We start from the raw sequence: 15,620 nt of genomic DNA on the forward strand, positions 1-15,620 counted from the left end.
ACAATGCCCTGCCATGCAAGAAAAGCACAATCAAAGCACCCCGAAAGATGGCCATTTTTAAAGAAATTGTGTATTTTAAGGAATATTTATAAATGATTATGTGTTTTGATTGATTGTATGTTTTTAGCAATGTTTTAACCTGCCTCGAGCTGTGAGAAGAGGCAGATAAGAAATAATAATAATAATAATAATAATAATAATAATAATAATAATAATACTGTGGGGGTTCCGAATCCAGACTGACAAAGTTCTGGAACACAACACACCAGACATCACTGTAATATTCTTCGTATGAAGGAAGCTCAACAGCCAGCAGAGTCTTGTAGGAAAGAGTTTATTCCAAACATTAGGAAGGCTACTGAGGCTTTGGGTGCACAAAAGCCATATATCCCAGCAATCAGTAGTTCTTACATTACAGCTGTAACAACCAGAGAGTGTGGCTTAAAGGCACAGTATACCACATCTCCCCTTCATACATAATAACTACACATCTGACAAGACAAAACAAAATACATTTTATAAAAGTGTTAAAAAAATCATACATCAAAATTACAAAAGTCTCTCATTAAAACTTGGCAGCTTCATTACATCACTAGACAGGTAAGAAAATATGTCTTCTATGGGGCCAGAGGTCACTAGTACTTAGCCCACCGTTGAGGATGGTCTTCAGCACCATCCTTCTAAGGAGTGTACCTTACAGGTTCAAACACAGGCCTGCCATGCGATGTCACATACGTTGGCTTTCTATCTGCTATTACATGTGTGTCACTTTTGTTCACAAACATCCCTTTAGAACCATTATATGTTGTATTTCCTTGAATTGTAGTTTCGGGTGTTTGGTTCCGTTGTTTTAATTGACGCCTATTACGCCGATATACGCGACCGTCCTGATTCTTTATTAGATATGACCGAGGCTGTTTACATTTTTCTATCACAACGGCAGGAAGCCATCTTTCTTTGCAATTATTGGATTGCATCCATACCAAATCTCCCTCTCTTAGTGGTTTGAGGGGTCTTGCTGTTCGATCATAAAAATGTTTCTGTCTTTCCTGAGCTCTTTGTAGATCTTGACGCACGTTAATAGGAATCCTAGGACATAATAAGTCAGTTGTTATGGGAAGTTTACTTCTCAGCATTCTGCCCATCAATATTTGTGCAGGTGAATATGATAGTCCTGTCACAGGTGTATTCCGGTACTTCAACAATGCTGCATACAGATCACCCCTTGCCTTTTCTACTTTATGTGTAAGTTGTTTTATAGACTGGATGGCTCGTTCTACCATACCATTAGATTGTGGATACCCCGGACTACTAAAGCATTGTTCAAATCCCCATTCTTTCGCAAATACTTTGAATTCTTGACTCGCAAATGGCATATTATCACTCACCACAATTAATGGAGTTCCATGTCTTGCAAACACAGATTTCATCTTGACAATTACTGTTCTTGCAGTTTTATCAGGTAAACTTACTACTTCTGGGTATTTTGAGAAATAGTCAATTACCAACAGAAAAGAGCGATTGTCCTGTTCAAATATATCCACTCCCACCTTCTGCCATGGCCCTTCTGGGATCTCATGGGGTTTAAGTGGTTCCTTTTGATTATTTGGGGCAAAACAAGCACATACAAAACAACTGCCAACAGCTTTGGACATACCAGGCCAGTACATCAACTGTCTTGCTCTTTCTTTGGTTCTTTGAATCCCTTGATGGGACTCATGCAGCTGTGCAAGAACATTTTGTCTTTGGCTTGCCGGAATGATTATTCTTTCTCCCATGAAAAGAACCCCATCCCTATACCTTAGGTGATCTTTAACTGGCCAAAAAGATTTTGCTATTGGAGCCACCTTTCTCATGTACTTTGGCCATCCTTGGTTTAGGTATGTTTGAATCATCCTAAGCTGGGGATCACGTTTTGTTGCTTCTTGTATTAAACCCATTTTATCTGGGTGCATGGCTAATGTATTCACTTCGTATATCACTTTCTCATCTCCTATTGGATTTTCCTGACTTCCAGGGGGATCAACAGTAGCTCTTGACAAGGTATCAGCCAGATACATAAGTTTACCTGGAGTATATACAAAGTTAAGTTGATACTTCTGAAGCTGCAACAACATTCTTTGCAGACGAGCCGGGGCACTGCCTATTGGTTTTTTATAAATTGATTCTAAGGGCTTGTGATCAGTTTGAACTAGAACCATTTTACCAAACACATACTGATGGAACTTTTGTACTGCATATACAACAGCAAGCAATTCTTTCTCTATTTGAGCATAATTTTTCTCTGCAGAACTGAGTGCCCTTGAAGCATAAGACACTGGCTTGTTATCCTGTAGGAGACATGCTCCTAAGCCATCTTTTGAAGCATCTGCTTGGATAACAACTGGTTTTGTCACATCAAAATACTGCAGTACAGGTGCATCGCACAACTTTTGCTTGATCGCCTCAAAAGCTTTCTGATGTTCTGGCATCCATTGAAAACTCATATTTTTCTTTAACAGACTTCTCAATGGCGCTGTCAACTCTGCCTCTTTTGGGATGTATTTTGCCAAATACTGTACTGACCCTAGAAATCTAAGCACTCCCTGCCTGTCATTGGGAGGTTTCATTTCTTGAATTGCCTTTACTTTCTCAGTGTCTGGCCTGACCCCCTCTGCAGTCACAATATGGCCCATATATCTAACAGAACTGGATCTTTTCTTTGTTAAACTTGATGTTTTTGACACGTGCTGTTTCCATTACCTGATGTAAAATCTCATCATGTTGTTTACTTGTCTCAGCTGCTATAATCATATCATCAGCAATCATATATACACCTTTTATATGCCCAAATGTTTCTTGATTTTTCTGTTGAAAAACCTCACTTGAGGATTTAAGCCCAAATGGTAAACGATTAAAACAATACCTTCCCCACGGCGTATTGAATGTACATAATCTGGATGATGCTTTATCTAGTTTTACCTGCCAATAGCCATCTTTCTCATCTATTATTGTGAAGATTTTCTTTCCAGCTAGGTGACTTAAAACTTCCTCAACTGTTGGGATGGTATAATGTTGTCTCCGCACTGCCTTATTTAGATCTCGCGGATCAAGACATATACGCAGAGACCCATTCTTTTTTTTTAGTGATAGCAAGACTGCTCACCCAATCTGTGGGTCCTACAACTTTTGTTATAACTCCCATATTTTCCATCTGATCAAGGGTATCCTTTAGCCTATCATGTATGGCAAAGGGCACTCTCCTACATCCTTGGATCACGGGAACCACTGTTGGATCAGTGTGAATGTGGTGATGTCCTTGAAACTCACCGAGACCCTGGAATACTTCTGGATATAAGCTGAGCAATTTTTCTTGTGTTAATAACCCCTCTGCCTGTATCAGATCTACCCTATAAATTAAACCCAAATTCTCACAAGCTGGTCTGCCTAATAATGGGGTTGTCGAGCAATCTGTCACATAAAACAACAGATTATACACTCCTTTTGCTGTTATACAATCAAACTCAACTGCTCCCATTGGTTGTATTTTTGTTCCCCCATATGCAACCAGCACTACTTTACTCTTAGACATTTGTTTTGCACCAGGTATTCTAGAAAATATACTAAATGGTAACACATTTGCTTCAGCTCCAGTATCTAATTTAAACTTAATTATACAGTCTCTTATGGAAATATCAGCATACCATCCTGCCTTGTTTGTTATCTGTGTATCCTTCATTTCTTCATCCAGCTTTCCTATCATTAAATTACTTACATTCAACTCATGAATGTGTTGTCTGGCTTGTATATTCACAGGATTGGTCACCCTTGACCTGCATAACCTGGCATAATGATTTTTCTTGCCACACTTGTTGCAGGTCTTTCCAAATGCTGGACATCTCCGAGGTTCATGAGCTGTACCACAATAACCACACTTATTCTGATTTTTCCAATTGTCTCTGTGTCTTGACTCCCTGGTTCCCAGAGCTTGAGTTATAATCTCTTTGTTTTCTCCATGGCTGTCTTGTAATTCAAACACTCCTTCTTCCGATGTTATTGCCATGGTTCTCAGTTGAGCTCTCGTTGTCTCATCAACCCGGCATATCTCCACGGCCTTCTCAAGTGTAAGATCGGCTTCTTGTAACAACTTTTGTTTCAGTTTCTCTTGCTGTAAACTAAAAACAACTTTATCTCTTATCATCTCATTAACTGCCATTCCAAATTCACAGCTGGCTGCTTTCAGTTTTAGCTCAGCAATAAATTGCACATTTGTAACTCCAGGACTCTGCATATGGTTCCAGAAACAAAACCTTTCAAACACAATGTTCTTCCGAGGTAAAAAATAAGTCCTAAACTGTTCCAGAACCTCTGCAATATCTTTCGGGTTCTCCTCAGCAAAAACAAATGTATTATATAAAGAAACTCCTTCCTCTCCCACACAATGTAGCAGGATAGCTATCTGCCGCTTCTTTGACACATTCTCAAGTCCCGCTGCAGCAAGATACAACTGAAAGGCCTGTTCCCACCGTCTCCAGTTCTCAGCCAAATTACCTTGCATAGCAAGGGGAGGAGGACGACGAAATGACTCCATGTCTAAACACTCCTTTTTCGGGGGACGCTAGCTTCCAGGTTGTAGCACAGGAGAGGTTTGTATCCCACTTCTGACACCATGTAATATTCTTCGTATGAAGGAAGCTCAACAGCCAGCAGAGTCTTGTAGGAAAGAGTTTATTCCAAACATTAGGAAGGCTACTGAGGCTTTGGGTGCACAAAAGCCATATATCCCAGCAATCAGTAGTTCTTACATTACAGCTGTAACAACCAGAGAGTGTGGCTTAAAGGCACAGTATACCACAATCACAGTTGTGGAAAAGAACAAGGTTTGGATCATTGATGTCGCCATCCCAGATGACAGTCGCATTGACGAAAAACAACAGGAAAAACTCAGCCGCTATCAGGATCTCAAGATTGAACTTCAAAGACTCTGACAGAAACCAGTGCAGGTGGTCCCGGTGGTGATGGGCACATGGGGTACCGTGCCAAAAGATCTCAGCCGGCATTTGGAAACAATAGACATTGACAAAATTACGATCTGCCAGCTGCAAAAGGCCACCCTGCTGGGATCTGCGCGCATCATCCGAAAATACATCACACAGTCCTAGACACTTGGGAAGTGTTTGACTTGTGATTTTGTGATATGAAATCCAGCATATCTATCTTGTTTGCTGTGTCATAAAATAATAATAATAATAAATAATAATAATAATAATAAAATAATAATAATAATAATAATAATAATAATAATAATAATAATAATTCAGTCTCTGTTTAAAAGCTTCCCCCACACTCCATGGCAGAGAGTTCTACTACTGAACAGCTCTTGTGGTCAGGAAGATCTTCCTAATGTTCAAACTGAATCTTCTTTCCTATAATTTGAACCCATTGCTCTGAGCCTAGTCTCCAGGGCAGTAGAAAACAAGCCTGTTCCTTCTTCCTTATGATATCCATTCAAATATTTAAACATGGCTGTCATGTCTCCTCTCAACCCTCTCTTCTGCAGACTAAACAAACACACCAGTTCTTTATGCTATTCCATATTCGGGCATTTTTTCCAGACCTTTCATAATTTTGGTCACCCTTCTCTAAGTTGCCATCCCAATGGGCAACCTGTGGCCTTCCAGTTATGCTTGTCTTACAGCTCCCACCAATCAGTACAGGTTATGGTACAAAACTACTAGGAATAACTATCTAATCAAGGCCCCATTTTTCCAGGTCAGGTGGAAAAGGGCCACGTCCAGATGTAGGCCTTATAGGATTCAAAGCTATAGTTTCTGCTATAGTTCTGCAAGCTATAGTTTCAAGTAGCTGTGATGAGAAGATTCCTGGTTTGTGAGAACATTCACAGTTTGGGATTTATTCTGCACAAATATTTTCTGTGAAAAAAAAATGCTGTTTCCGGTATAGAAAATGTTTTTGTTTTTTTTACTCTTTTGTTTTTAATTTGGTGGGAAACCACTGTACATAAATGTTGTGCTGAATAAATTTCTGAATTGGGAATAGGTTTAAAAAACTGCATGAGAATTTATCACAGTGCGATGAACATTTTTTGCTTCCTTTGACTAAATTAAAATTTCATGTGTGAGAAAAATTCTTAGAATTTGCTCTGTCTGTGAGAACAGATCTAGTAGGCCATCTACAAGATGGAAATAATCATTTTGACCAGATTCTGAGGTCTTTAATTTAATGGTATTTATTTTTTGATAAGTGGCTTTAGGGTGGATTGCAATCTCAAAGGAAAGTTGGCTTTGGAAGGTGAGCTTTTCCACTGCTATATTGCCAGACAACCCCTCATTTTCTTCTCCTCTGCCTCCAAAATGTACAGCTTTCCTAAAGAAAAGGGTGTTTGCTCTATTGTCTTTTGGGATTAGGAATTTTCATAGGGAAACAAAAAGTCAACAAGTATCTTTTCCTTTATTTTATTTGTGGCATTTATAACCAGGGGCAGAAAAAGAGCCATTCCTGAAACCTGACATTAGGTGGATTGAAAACTGGTTGTGTCTTTTGGCTTTTTATAGTGTCTTAATAATTCTTCAGACAGACTACAGAAAAGAACATTTATTCAGAGCCTTGCCTGACAGCCCATAAGTCTAAGAATAGAGATGTTAAGAAGGTGACAGTTCATTCATGACCACATTTACAAAGAACCTGGAGAGCATGGTTAAGTTTAGTCATGTGAAAAGCATATCAGTATTTTATATTATTTTTAGCAGTGCCTTGAAAAAGCATGCCCATATTTCTAAAATATGTTAAACCTTGAACACACTGTTATAAAATAGATATAAAGCAATCTGCAAAAGAGCGAGCTCAAGTATGGAGAACAGCCTTGGAATAAGAATGAAAATGGAACAATATTAGAGCAGCCTATTCATCACAAGCAACAAATAAAAATGATGTGATGTTTGTGTCCTTTTAAAACTAATAGATGGCAAGGAGCTGAAATTATAGTTTATTGGAATGTCAGGATGATTTTATTTTGTTCTGCATTGTGCAAAAGACAAAGTATATAAAAGATGGCTGAAATCCAGCCACAGTTATGCATTTTCAACCTTAGATAACTTCATTTGCCAATGGAAAAGATTCATGTATGCATACATTTCTGCCTTTAAAATTGATGTAATTTAAAAGAGGGATCTGGCCTCATAGATACATGTGCTCTACCTATTGGCTGAGCACCCAAACAAAACAATTCATCCTAATAAAAGGGACATTGCAGTCACTGATTGTGTCTTCACTAATATGATTTATCAGTTCCATACCATAAGTGTCATGGCTCTATCCTATGGAATTCTGGGATATGTACTTTGATGTGGCACTAAAAATTCTCTGGTAGAGAGTTCCAGTTGAGTCAACATGTTATAGTGGTTGAGTATTGGACTAGAGATCAAGATTTGACTCCCTACTCAGCCAGGGAAATCCTCAGGCAATTTTGAGCAAGTCTCTTACCCTCAAAGAAAGCAATGACAAGCCCTCTGAACCCAATTTACCAAGACCATCCCCTGTGTGGTCATCATAAGTCAGAAGTGACTTGAAGGCATATTACAGAGAACTCTAGTGCCATAGTTCATGAGAGTGCAGCAGAATTCTGTAGCAAAATGTTCTGAGTACCTCTCCAAACTATAAAATTGATGATTCTATCAGATGGAGACACGACAAAGTGGCATGAAATTGTTAAGACTTTTAAGTACAGATTTGTTCACAGAATATTAAGAAATCAACTGATGCTGCTGTTTAAAAGCAATTAGGTGAAGCAATGGCATCAGTAAAGGGTACATATGGTTCTGACTGTGCCAGCTGACATCACCACAAATTTTAAACTTGTGTCTTATGTTTAATCTTTGTTCTGTGTATTTTAATATGTATTTGTAGAAATATTTTTAATATGTGTATTTTATAGAATGTTTTAGACAATTATGTATTTCAGTGATGTTGTAACCCACCTGAGCCACGAGGAGAGGCAAGTAAGAAATAAAATTATCATCATCAGAAGGGCTGAAACCATTGTGGGGAGGGAGAGGTGGGCAAGGTGGGAAGAAAAGCAGCTAAGTAATGCCAAATATCTGCTTTTAAAACCCCTTGTTGTGTTTTTCCCCTCTCTTGGCTCACTGAAATTCTGGCATGGGACAATTCCATGTCTCCCATTCTAGTTGTCCGGTCCCACATGGGTCCGAATCACTCCCTCTTTTAGGCATATTTACACAAAGTGTTTCTCCTCTTCAGCTCCTTGTTTGTGTGAAATGTCCCGTTTGATGTGCACAAAAAGGTCAGAACTTATTTTGCTCAAAACCAAGGGTCCCCACCCCCAGAATGTTTGAACGAGAAAACACTTTCCAAAAAATATTTTGTGCTGATAATTTTTGTGCATGCTATTTATTCAAAAAGGTCCTGAAAAAATGTAAAAAAAGATATTGTCCTTCGATTCTTTCAGTGACACCTAGTAGAACTTAACATTTGAAACAATATGTTTTCATATGCAAGAATTAACTGGGAATTGCATATTTTCTCAGGGCTCAGTCTTAGACATGTGAAGTTATAGAGCTAACAAGTTTTTTTTATTAGGCATGTGCAATCAATAAAAAATGCAAAAGTCATTACAAAATGGGGTGGCAGAGCTGGTGCTTCATTTTGAAAGTGTTTCTAAAATATTGTTACTGAAAAATTTGTTACTATAACAAGAGTAATGAAATTTTGTTACTTTTTGTTATAATAATTGTGGATAATTATTATAATTGTGGAAACTTCAAGGACTCCTTTCTCCTTCGTTTTTATAGTTATTGGGGTGACACTTGCTATAGTGGTAGAACACATTTACCACTGCTAGCCCACCAAATTTCACTTATCCACAAATTTTAGAATTTTCAAAGTTTTATAAACAACATTTTTTAATAATAAAGAAAATCTGTTCCTCATTTGAAAGTATTATTTCCTGTTTAACGGTGCAGTCCTTAGTTTGAAAGTAGTTGTTCTAATCCAAAAACTTTGTTTGTGTGGCAAAAACTATGTTAAATTGGTTGAGACTCACTGATGAGAAAATCATGCTATAGCATGATGTCCTTCCCACAAAGAAAGTTTTTACAGTTTAATAAACTTTCCCCATATTTTTATGATCGAACCAATTAGGAAATTACATTTATAACCCAGGAACAAAAATCTTAGTGTAGAATATTAACCACGAATTTATTGAAAGTCTGGCTGGCTACGGAGGGGCAAATCTCTCTTTCCCCTATCCTGATTGGGGCTTTCTGATGCTGATGCATTCTGGGAAATGTAGTTTAGGGCAGGGCTTTTTGAATTCTTTGGCACAGGGCTTGCCTTCCCAAATTACATTTCCCAGAGTTCTGTGCTTCTTCCCAGGGAACACTGTTTTCTCCATCCTTTACCTCTCCTAATGGTGAAAAGCCATTCATTTATAGAGGAATGGGAGCCCTTTTTGACTTTGCTTTGCTTGCTTGCCATGAAAATGAAGCTGACTTTGGGAGGAAACCTTTTGAGATTTACAAAATAAAAATGAAAATGTATTGGGTAGGTTTCAATTCTGTTTTTGGCAGGGGCCACACCCACATATTGCTTCGGATGCATCCTTCTGTATATGTAAGAGAAAACTATCTGATGTCCATTACTAATGGTATTTTATAGTGCTTGCAAAGGCTTTTATTGAGACCCTGTACAATATCCTCCAACTGTCTGGATTAATCTTCTGCCCTCCCATTTTTCAGCTGCTTTTACCTTGTCCTAATTCTGCTCCCTTCCTCCCACTTTATCCTTGGCTTACTTCAGTTGCTGCACACTGAGCTCAGATTGGGAAAAAATGTTTTCACTCAGTTAAATCAACAGGAAGAGAGGAAGATCAGAATCTTGTCCTTCCAAGAAGCCGCAGGTGAAAGCAAACTGCTATGGTCTCTCCTAGCTTGTGTCTTTTCATTTAAAACTTTTGCAGTTTTGACCACACTCTGAAGTTGCTTGGCTACATGTGTCCCAGTTTGCATCTATGAGATATTGGAAGGTATGTATGTAGGCATAAAACTGCAGAGTGGGCTATGATGTTAGGTGGCTATGCTGGGTAGTGCTATTAATTGATTGTGGCTAAACGATTCTGACTCAGCAATTCCTGTGATTCTTCTGTTCCCTTGTGATGCTTTCTAAGAAGGCCACTCCCTCATAAATGGTAGCATTAGTACCTTTTGCATACCTGTTCAAACCAATTTAAATATAATATGTTACTTTACAGAGGTTTAGGTATGGTGTATACATTACCTACAATGATTTCCTGTTTGCTTCTTTTACCACACCCATTCTAACCTGCAGCCATTTTCTGCTTCAGATTCGCTTCTCTACTAGACCATATATTTGATTATTTTTCTGCTCTTGCAAGAGTTCAGAAGCTGAAATGTGAAATCTATAATAATCAACAATCTGAGGTCAAGGAGCCATAAATCAGAACAACTTCCAAGTAGAAAAGTCATGAAAAGTCTGAGTGTCATAAATTGAAAATGTTCAAGAGCAGGGTCCAATGGTCAAAGGAAGACTGAAGCTGTTTTCAGGACCAGCCAGGGAGACAACAGCTTTCTTTGATCAAGCCTCAGCTCAGCTCATGCTCATGCGTTCGGCAGTATTTAGAGAGCTCTGCTCACAGCCAAACATTTTGCCACATCTGAGGGCCTGCATCAAATGATTAATTCATCTCATGAAGGCTTGAAAGTCTCTTATCCAACTTCATCAGTCTGAATCACTGAAGAAGGTGGCTTCTGTAATTCTTTGTCTTCTATGGAAGAAGGGGAATAACAATTATATTTAGTGGAATGTCCTTTCCTGTAATTTAAACTCATTGCTCCATGTCCCATGACCTTATCAGACGGGATGAAATCAGTGTCCTAGGATGCTTTCACCCCATCTGGGGGATGGAGGTTGACACCAGACATCACACAACATTGTGTGACTTCTGGCATAGGCCCTGCCCCCAACTGGGGTGAAAGTGTCGCTGGATGCTTTCCCACTAACATGGGTTTCCTGTGTTGTGCTGGCTCCAATGGAGTCAGCACGCCTCCCCCCCTCCCACGAGGCCACCACTTTCCCCATGTGATGGGGAAAGCACTGCAAGAGGGAGCTGTGCACGGGGTGACAGATTTGCCCCTTTCCTTGCCAGAAGCCAAATTGATTACTCTTCTTGAGCATGCCACTACTATCTCTCACATCTGGTACCCATATAGGAGACACTGGCAAGTGTTATGCAGATGGATGCATGACATGAAATGATACAAGATCTTAAAAATATGCAAAGCTCCATATTTTAAAAGTAAGATAACAGAAACTCAGATATATTAATTATAGGTAACATTCATTGCACCTCTAAGGAAAGATTTTCAAAAGCCCACTGAAGTTGCAGTTATATAAATAATATGCTTAAATAATTGCTTTATAGAAATGCACAAAAGAAGAAACATTTATTTCATTATTCCATTCATTTCCATTTGTAAAACCTTCATTTATGCAAATGGCCTTCATATTGTTGCAAAATTTGACTGCCTTTGTCATACCCATTTGTTTTTATTCCCACAGATTTCATTGGAGATCCCGTTGTTTTCCAGGCTGTAACATTTTTTATCCAACTGCTGTGAATTGGTCAGGCATTTCCACACCCAGAAGGGGTCATATCTGCCAAATTAGACAAAGATTAGGAAAAAGCACCCCATTTTACAGTTACAGATTGCAAACAAATCTATATATATATAAATGTTCTGACCATTTCTGCCTTAAAGTAAACAGTGAAACTAAACACCCAAACCCATGAAACTTGGCCACAAAAGACATGGTCATACCCGCTGTGTTTAGACATCAAAAAAAAAAAAAAAGAGAGAGAGAGAGAGAGAGAGAGAGAGAGAGAGAGAAAAGTCCTAATTAGAGGGAGAGGAATAATTGTTTTTTTTTCCCATTGCTGCCAGTTAGAAGGCTAATCCATGTTTTTATTAGTTCTTGTTTTTTATTGGCTAATGTTTTATGTTATTTTTTTATTTTTTTATTGTGCAAGTTGTTGTCTATTGCTGTGTTTTATACTGCTACTGTTTTTATTCGGGCTTGGCCCCATGTAAGCCGCCCTGAGTCCCCTTCGGGGAGATAGAGGCGGGGTATAAAAATAAAGTTATTATTATTATTATTATTATTATTAAGGCTAAGCTCTGCCCACTTTGTCTTCTAGCAACCTACTCAGCCATTTAATGGCGCCCAGGGCCCCTTCAATCAGGCCTCTTCCACACTACCTATAAAATACAGACTATCTGATTTGAACTGGATTATATGGCAGTGTAGACTCAAGGCCCTTCCACACAGCTATATTACCCATGTATAATCTTATATTATCTGCTTTGAACTGGATTATCTTTAGTCCACACTGCCAAATAATCCACTTCAGTGTGCATTTTATACAGCTGTGTAGAAGAAGCCTCATATAATCCAGTTCTAAGCAGATAATATAAGATTATAAATATACAGTTTCACTTATCCAACATAAACACCCCAGCAGAACGTTGGATAAGCGAATATGTTGAATAATAAGAAGGGATTAAGGAAAAGTCGATTAAATGTCAAATTACGTTATGATTTTACAAATTAAGCACCAAAACATCATGTTATACAACAAATTTGACAGAAAAAGTAGTTCAATGCGTGGTAATACTATGTAGTAATTACTGTATTTACGAATTTAGCACCAAAACGTCACAATGTATTGAAAACATTGACTACAAAAACAATGACTACCAAATGGCCACTGCGTTGGATAATCCAGAACACTGGATAAGCGAATGTTGGATAAGTGAGACTTTACTGTAATATGAAATAATTACTGTGGTATAATAACAATACAGAACAATATCATCTCTAAAACCAGGACAGTAAATAAAGAACAACACTCTGAAAGCAGGGAAATTGGGAATTCCAGAAAGGAAACAATCAGGGCCAGCTAACACTTCCCAACAAAGGATTCTCCCAGGCAGGAAGCAAACAGGCTTTGAAGCTGCAAGGCCATTAAATGCTAATCAAGGTTGCTAATTGCAGCATTCATACCTGCCACACTGAGACTATTAATTGCTATTCAAACTGGCCAACCAAGGATTCTGCAAGGTAGAAAGCAGCCAGGCTTGCAGCAGCAAGGCTATTCAGTGCTATTCAACCTGGCCAACCAAGATTCCCCTACTAAGGAAGTAGCCAGGCTTCAAAGCGGCTTTTTGATTGAGGGTGCTACTCCAACTACTCCAGAAAACAGCCAGGCTTTAAAGCTGCAAGGCTATTCACTGCTATTCCACCTGGCCAACAAATGATTCCCATAAGCCACAGCAATGCGTGTCCGGGCAAAGCTAGTATGGTATAAAAGAAAAAATGATGGAACTTTCTGACTCCTATTTCAACTAGTGGTGTGTTGATAGACAGGCAGATCTGACTGCAGGAAGGATGGACAAATTGTTTGGGATCTTCTGGCAATTCTGTAAACATATGTGGTTGTCACTGATTTAACAGGTATTTCTCTCTCTCTCTCTCTCTCTCTAAATTGAGACGCTCTTATAAAGCAATCAGTAGATGTTGATGTGTGGAAAGGATTTAAAGTTTGTATGGCTGCTGAAAACAGTTCCTCCACTGAACATATATTGAGAGACACTGTTACTGTTGTAGTTGCTGTATGCCTTCAAGCCATTTTTTAGTTATGGTGACCCAAAGAAGAAAGTATCACAGGACTTTCTTAACAAGAATTGTTCAGGAGAGGGTTTGCTCTTGGATTCCTCTGAGGTTAAGAGAGTCTAAATTGCTCAAGATTATCAAGTGGGTTTCCATGGCCAGGTAGTGAGGGAGTCAATCTCTAGAACCTTACCACTTCATCACATTTACTAAATTCCACTGAGTGCTGCACTTAAAATCCAGGAAGCCAGTCTGAGAATCACATTCATTTGGCTTCAAGTGTAGGATAGAGCATTCTTTGCATATTTTAAGCGTGGGGGCCAGCATTCCCTTCAAACATTTCAGGAGGTGGTGGGGAAGTGGATTTTTGGCAATGATCTGGATTAATGGCCAGTTCTGTAATGTGATGGAATTTGTTTCTTCCAGGTTTAAAATTAAATGTTTCCCCAATTTGTGGGAGGGGAAATTGTGGGAGGAGCGAAAAGTACCCTTGTTAGGGAAAGCATTACCTTTTGCTCACCAAGTTTTTACTTTGCCAGAACAATTTCTTTTCTTTTCTTTTCTTTTCTTTTTTAAAATAGCCCTTCTGGATCCTTTCCTTCCTTTACCTTCCTTCCATGACATGTCTGCGCCTTGTGTTGTATGGGAAAGCCGGGAGAGAAGGATTGTTACTACTACTACTACTACTACTACTATTATGCATTATCTCCATGCCGTGCAGTCCTGGGAGTTATAGTTTTCCAAGTTCCATATCCTTCTTTTGGTGCATTTACACTATGGAATGAATGCTCTTAGACCCCACTTTAAATACCATAGCTCCATACTATGTGGTCCTGGGAGTTATACCCTTCTCTGGATGCATCTGCATTGGAGAATAAATGCAGTTGTGAGCCATTATTATTATTATTATTATTATTATTATTATTATTATTATTATTATTATGTCATGTCTCCATGCTGTGTAGTCCTGGGTGTCATAGTTTTCCAAGAGAGAGAGAGAGAGAGAGAAAGAGAAAGGGAGGGAGAGGGAGAGAAAGAGAGAGCATTCCCACTTTCCCTCCCTCCCTCCCTGTTTCCTTGCTTCTGGAATTGAATATACGTAACAGCTGACCTTTCAAAGAGAGGAGTTTTTCCCCCACAAAGAACGGGGGGGGGGGGGTAATGGTGGGCGGTGCTAGTGTGATGAAGGTAGGGGAATCATTTGTTTCATTCAAACATTGAGTCAGACTGAGCTCTACACTTCCCAGCTTCAATGTGATGAAGTGGTTAGTTCAAATCATTATATTATGTCAGCTTCCTCTCTACCAAAGAGTTTTTAGTACCTCACCACACTATATATCCCAAGATTCAGTAAGTATCATCTCTAAGCATTTCCTAGGTTCTCTAAACGACTTTATGGAAAGCTTCCACAAGAAGTCATTAGTTCTAATTGGTTGACTATTCCTTGTGGTTTTGTGTTTCCACACAAAGTCCTGGAACGCATCCCCACAGATTACAGGGATCATGCTGTGCTGTTACTGTGTTCCATTGTTTCAAAATGTTAAAGTTGTGTAGCTTGTAAGATGTCATTAAAGCCTGAAATGTAGAGTAGTCTAGATATATATTTAATACTACAGTACACACATACACACACACACACACACAGAGTGATGTTTTTTCCTTATAAAATACATACTATTTTTTAAATTCAGTATTTTTTCTCCTTCATATTGTAAGTATTTAAAATATAAAGTGCATCCTGACTGATGAAAAGACTAGAAAATCCCAGATTTTGTTCCTGTTTTCCCCCCAATTTTATCTGAGAAATCCATACTTGTTTTGCTTATTCCAGAATATGTTCTGTCACAGTTTCTGGTATGGTCAGAGACTTTCTAAATCAGCTCTCCCAGTCTGCTTACTTTAACCCAATATAAAATTGG

At 38.7% G+C, this 15,620-nt stretch overlaps 1 protein-coding gene across 1 annotated transcript; it reads right to left on the reverse strand.

Annotated features, from left to right (window-relative positions):
- Window positions 1–256: 256 nt before the first annotated feature.
- On the reverse strand, window positions 257–4,738 carry LOC103279977 (uncharacterized). The gene is made up of 2 exons (XM_008117381.3): window positions 3,755–4,738; window positions 257–1,089 (listed from the first exon to the last, which is right to left on the reverse strand). The coding sequence occupies exons 1-2, from the start codon at window positions 4,568–4,570 to the stop codon at window positions 1,078–1,080; spliced, it is 828 nt and encodes a 275-aa protein (XP_008115588.1). The 5' UTR covers window positions 4,571–4,738; the 3' UTR covers window positions 257–1,077.
- Window positions 4,739–15,620: the final 10,882 nt, after the last annotated feature.

Source organism: Anolis carolinensis, chromosome 1, assembly GCF_035594765.1.
Source record: "Anolis carolinensis isolate JA03-04 chromosome 1, rAnoCar3.1.pri, whole genome shotgun sequence".
In the NCBI taxonomy this organism is placed as follows: Eukaryota; Metazoa; Chordata; class Lepidosauria; order Squamata; family Dactyloidae; genus Anolis; species Anolis carolinensis.

What these genes read in the sequence shown, in the direction of transcription:
- LOC103279977 (XM_008117381.3), bottom strand. Translation starts at nt 4,570, where the DNA reads ATGGAGTCATTTCGTCGTCCTCCTCCCCTTGCTATGCAAGGTAATTTG.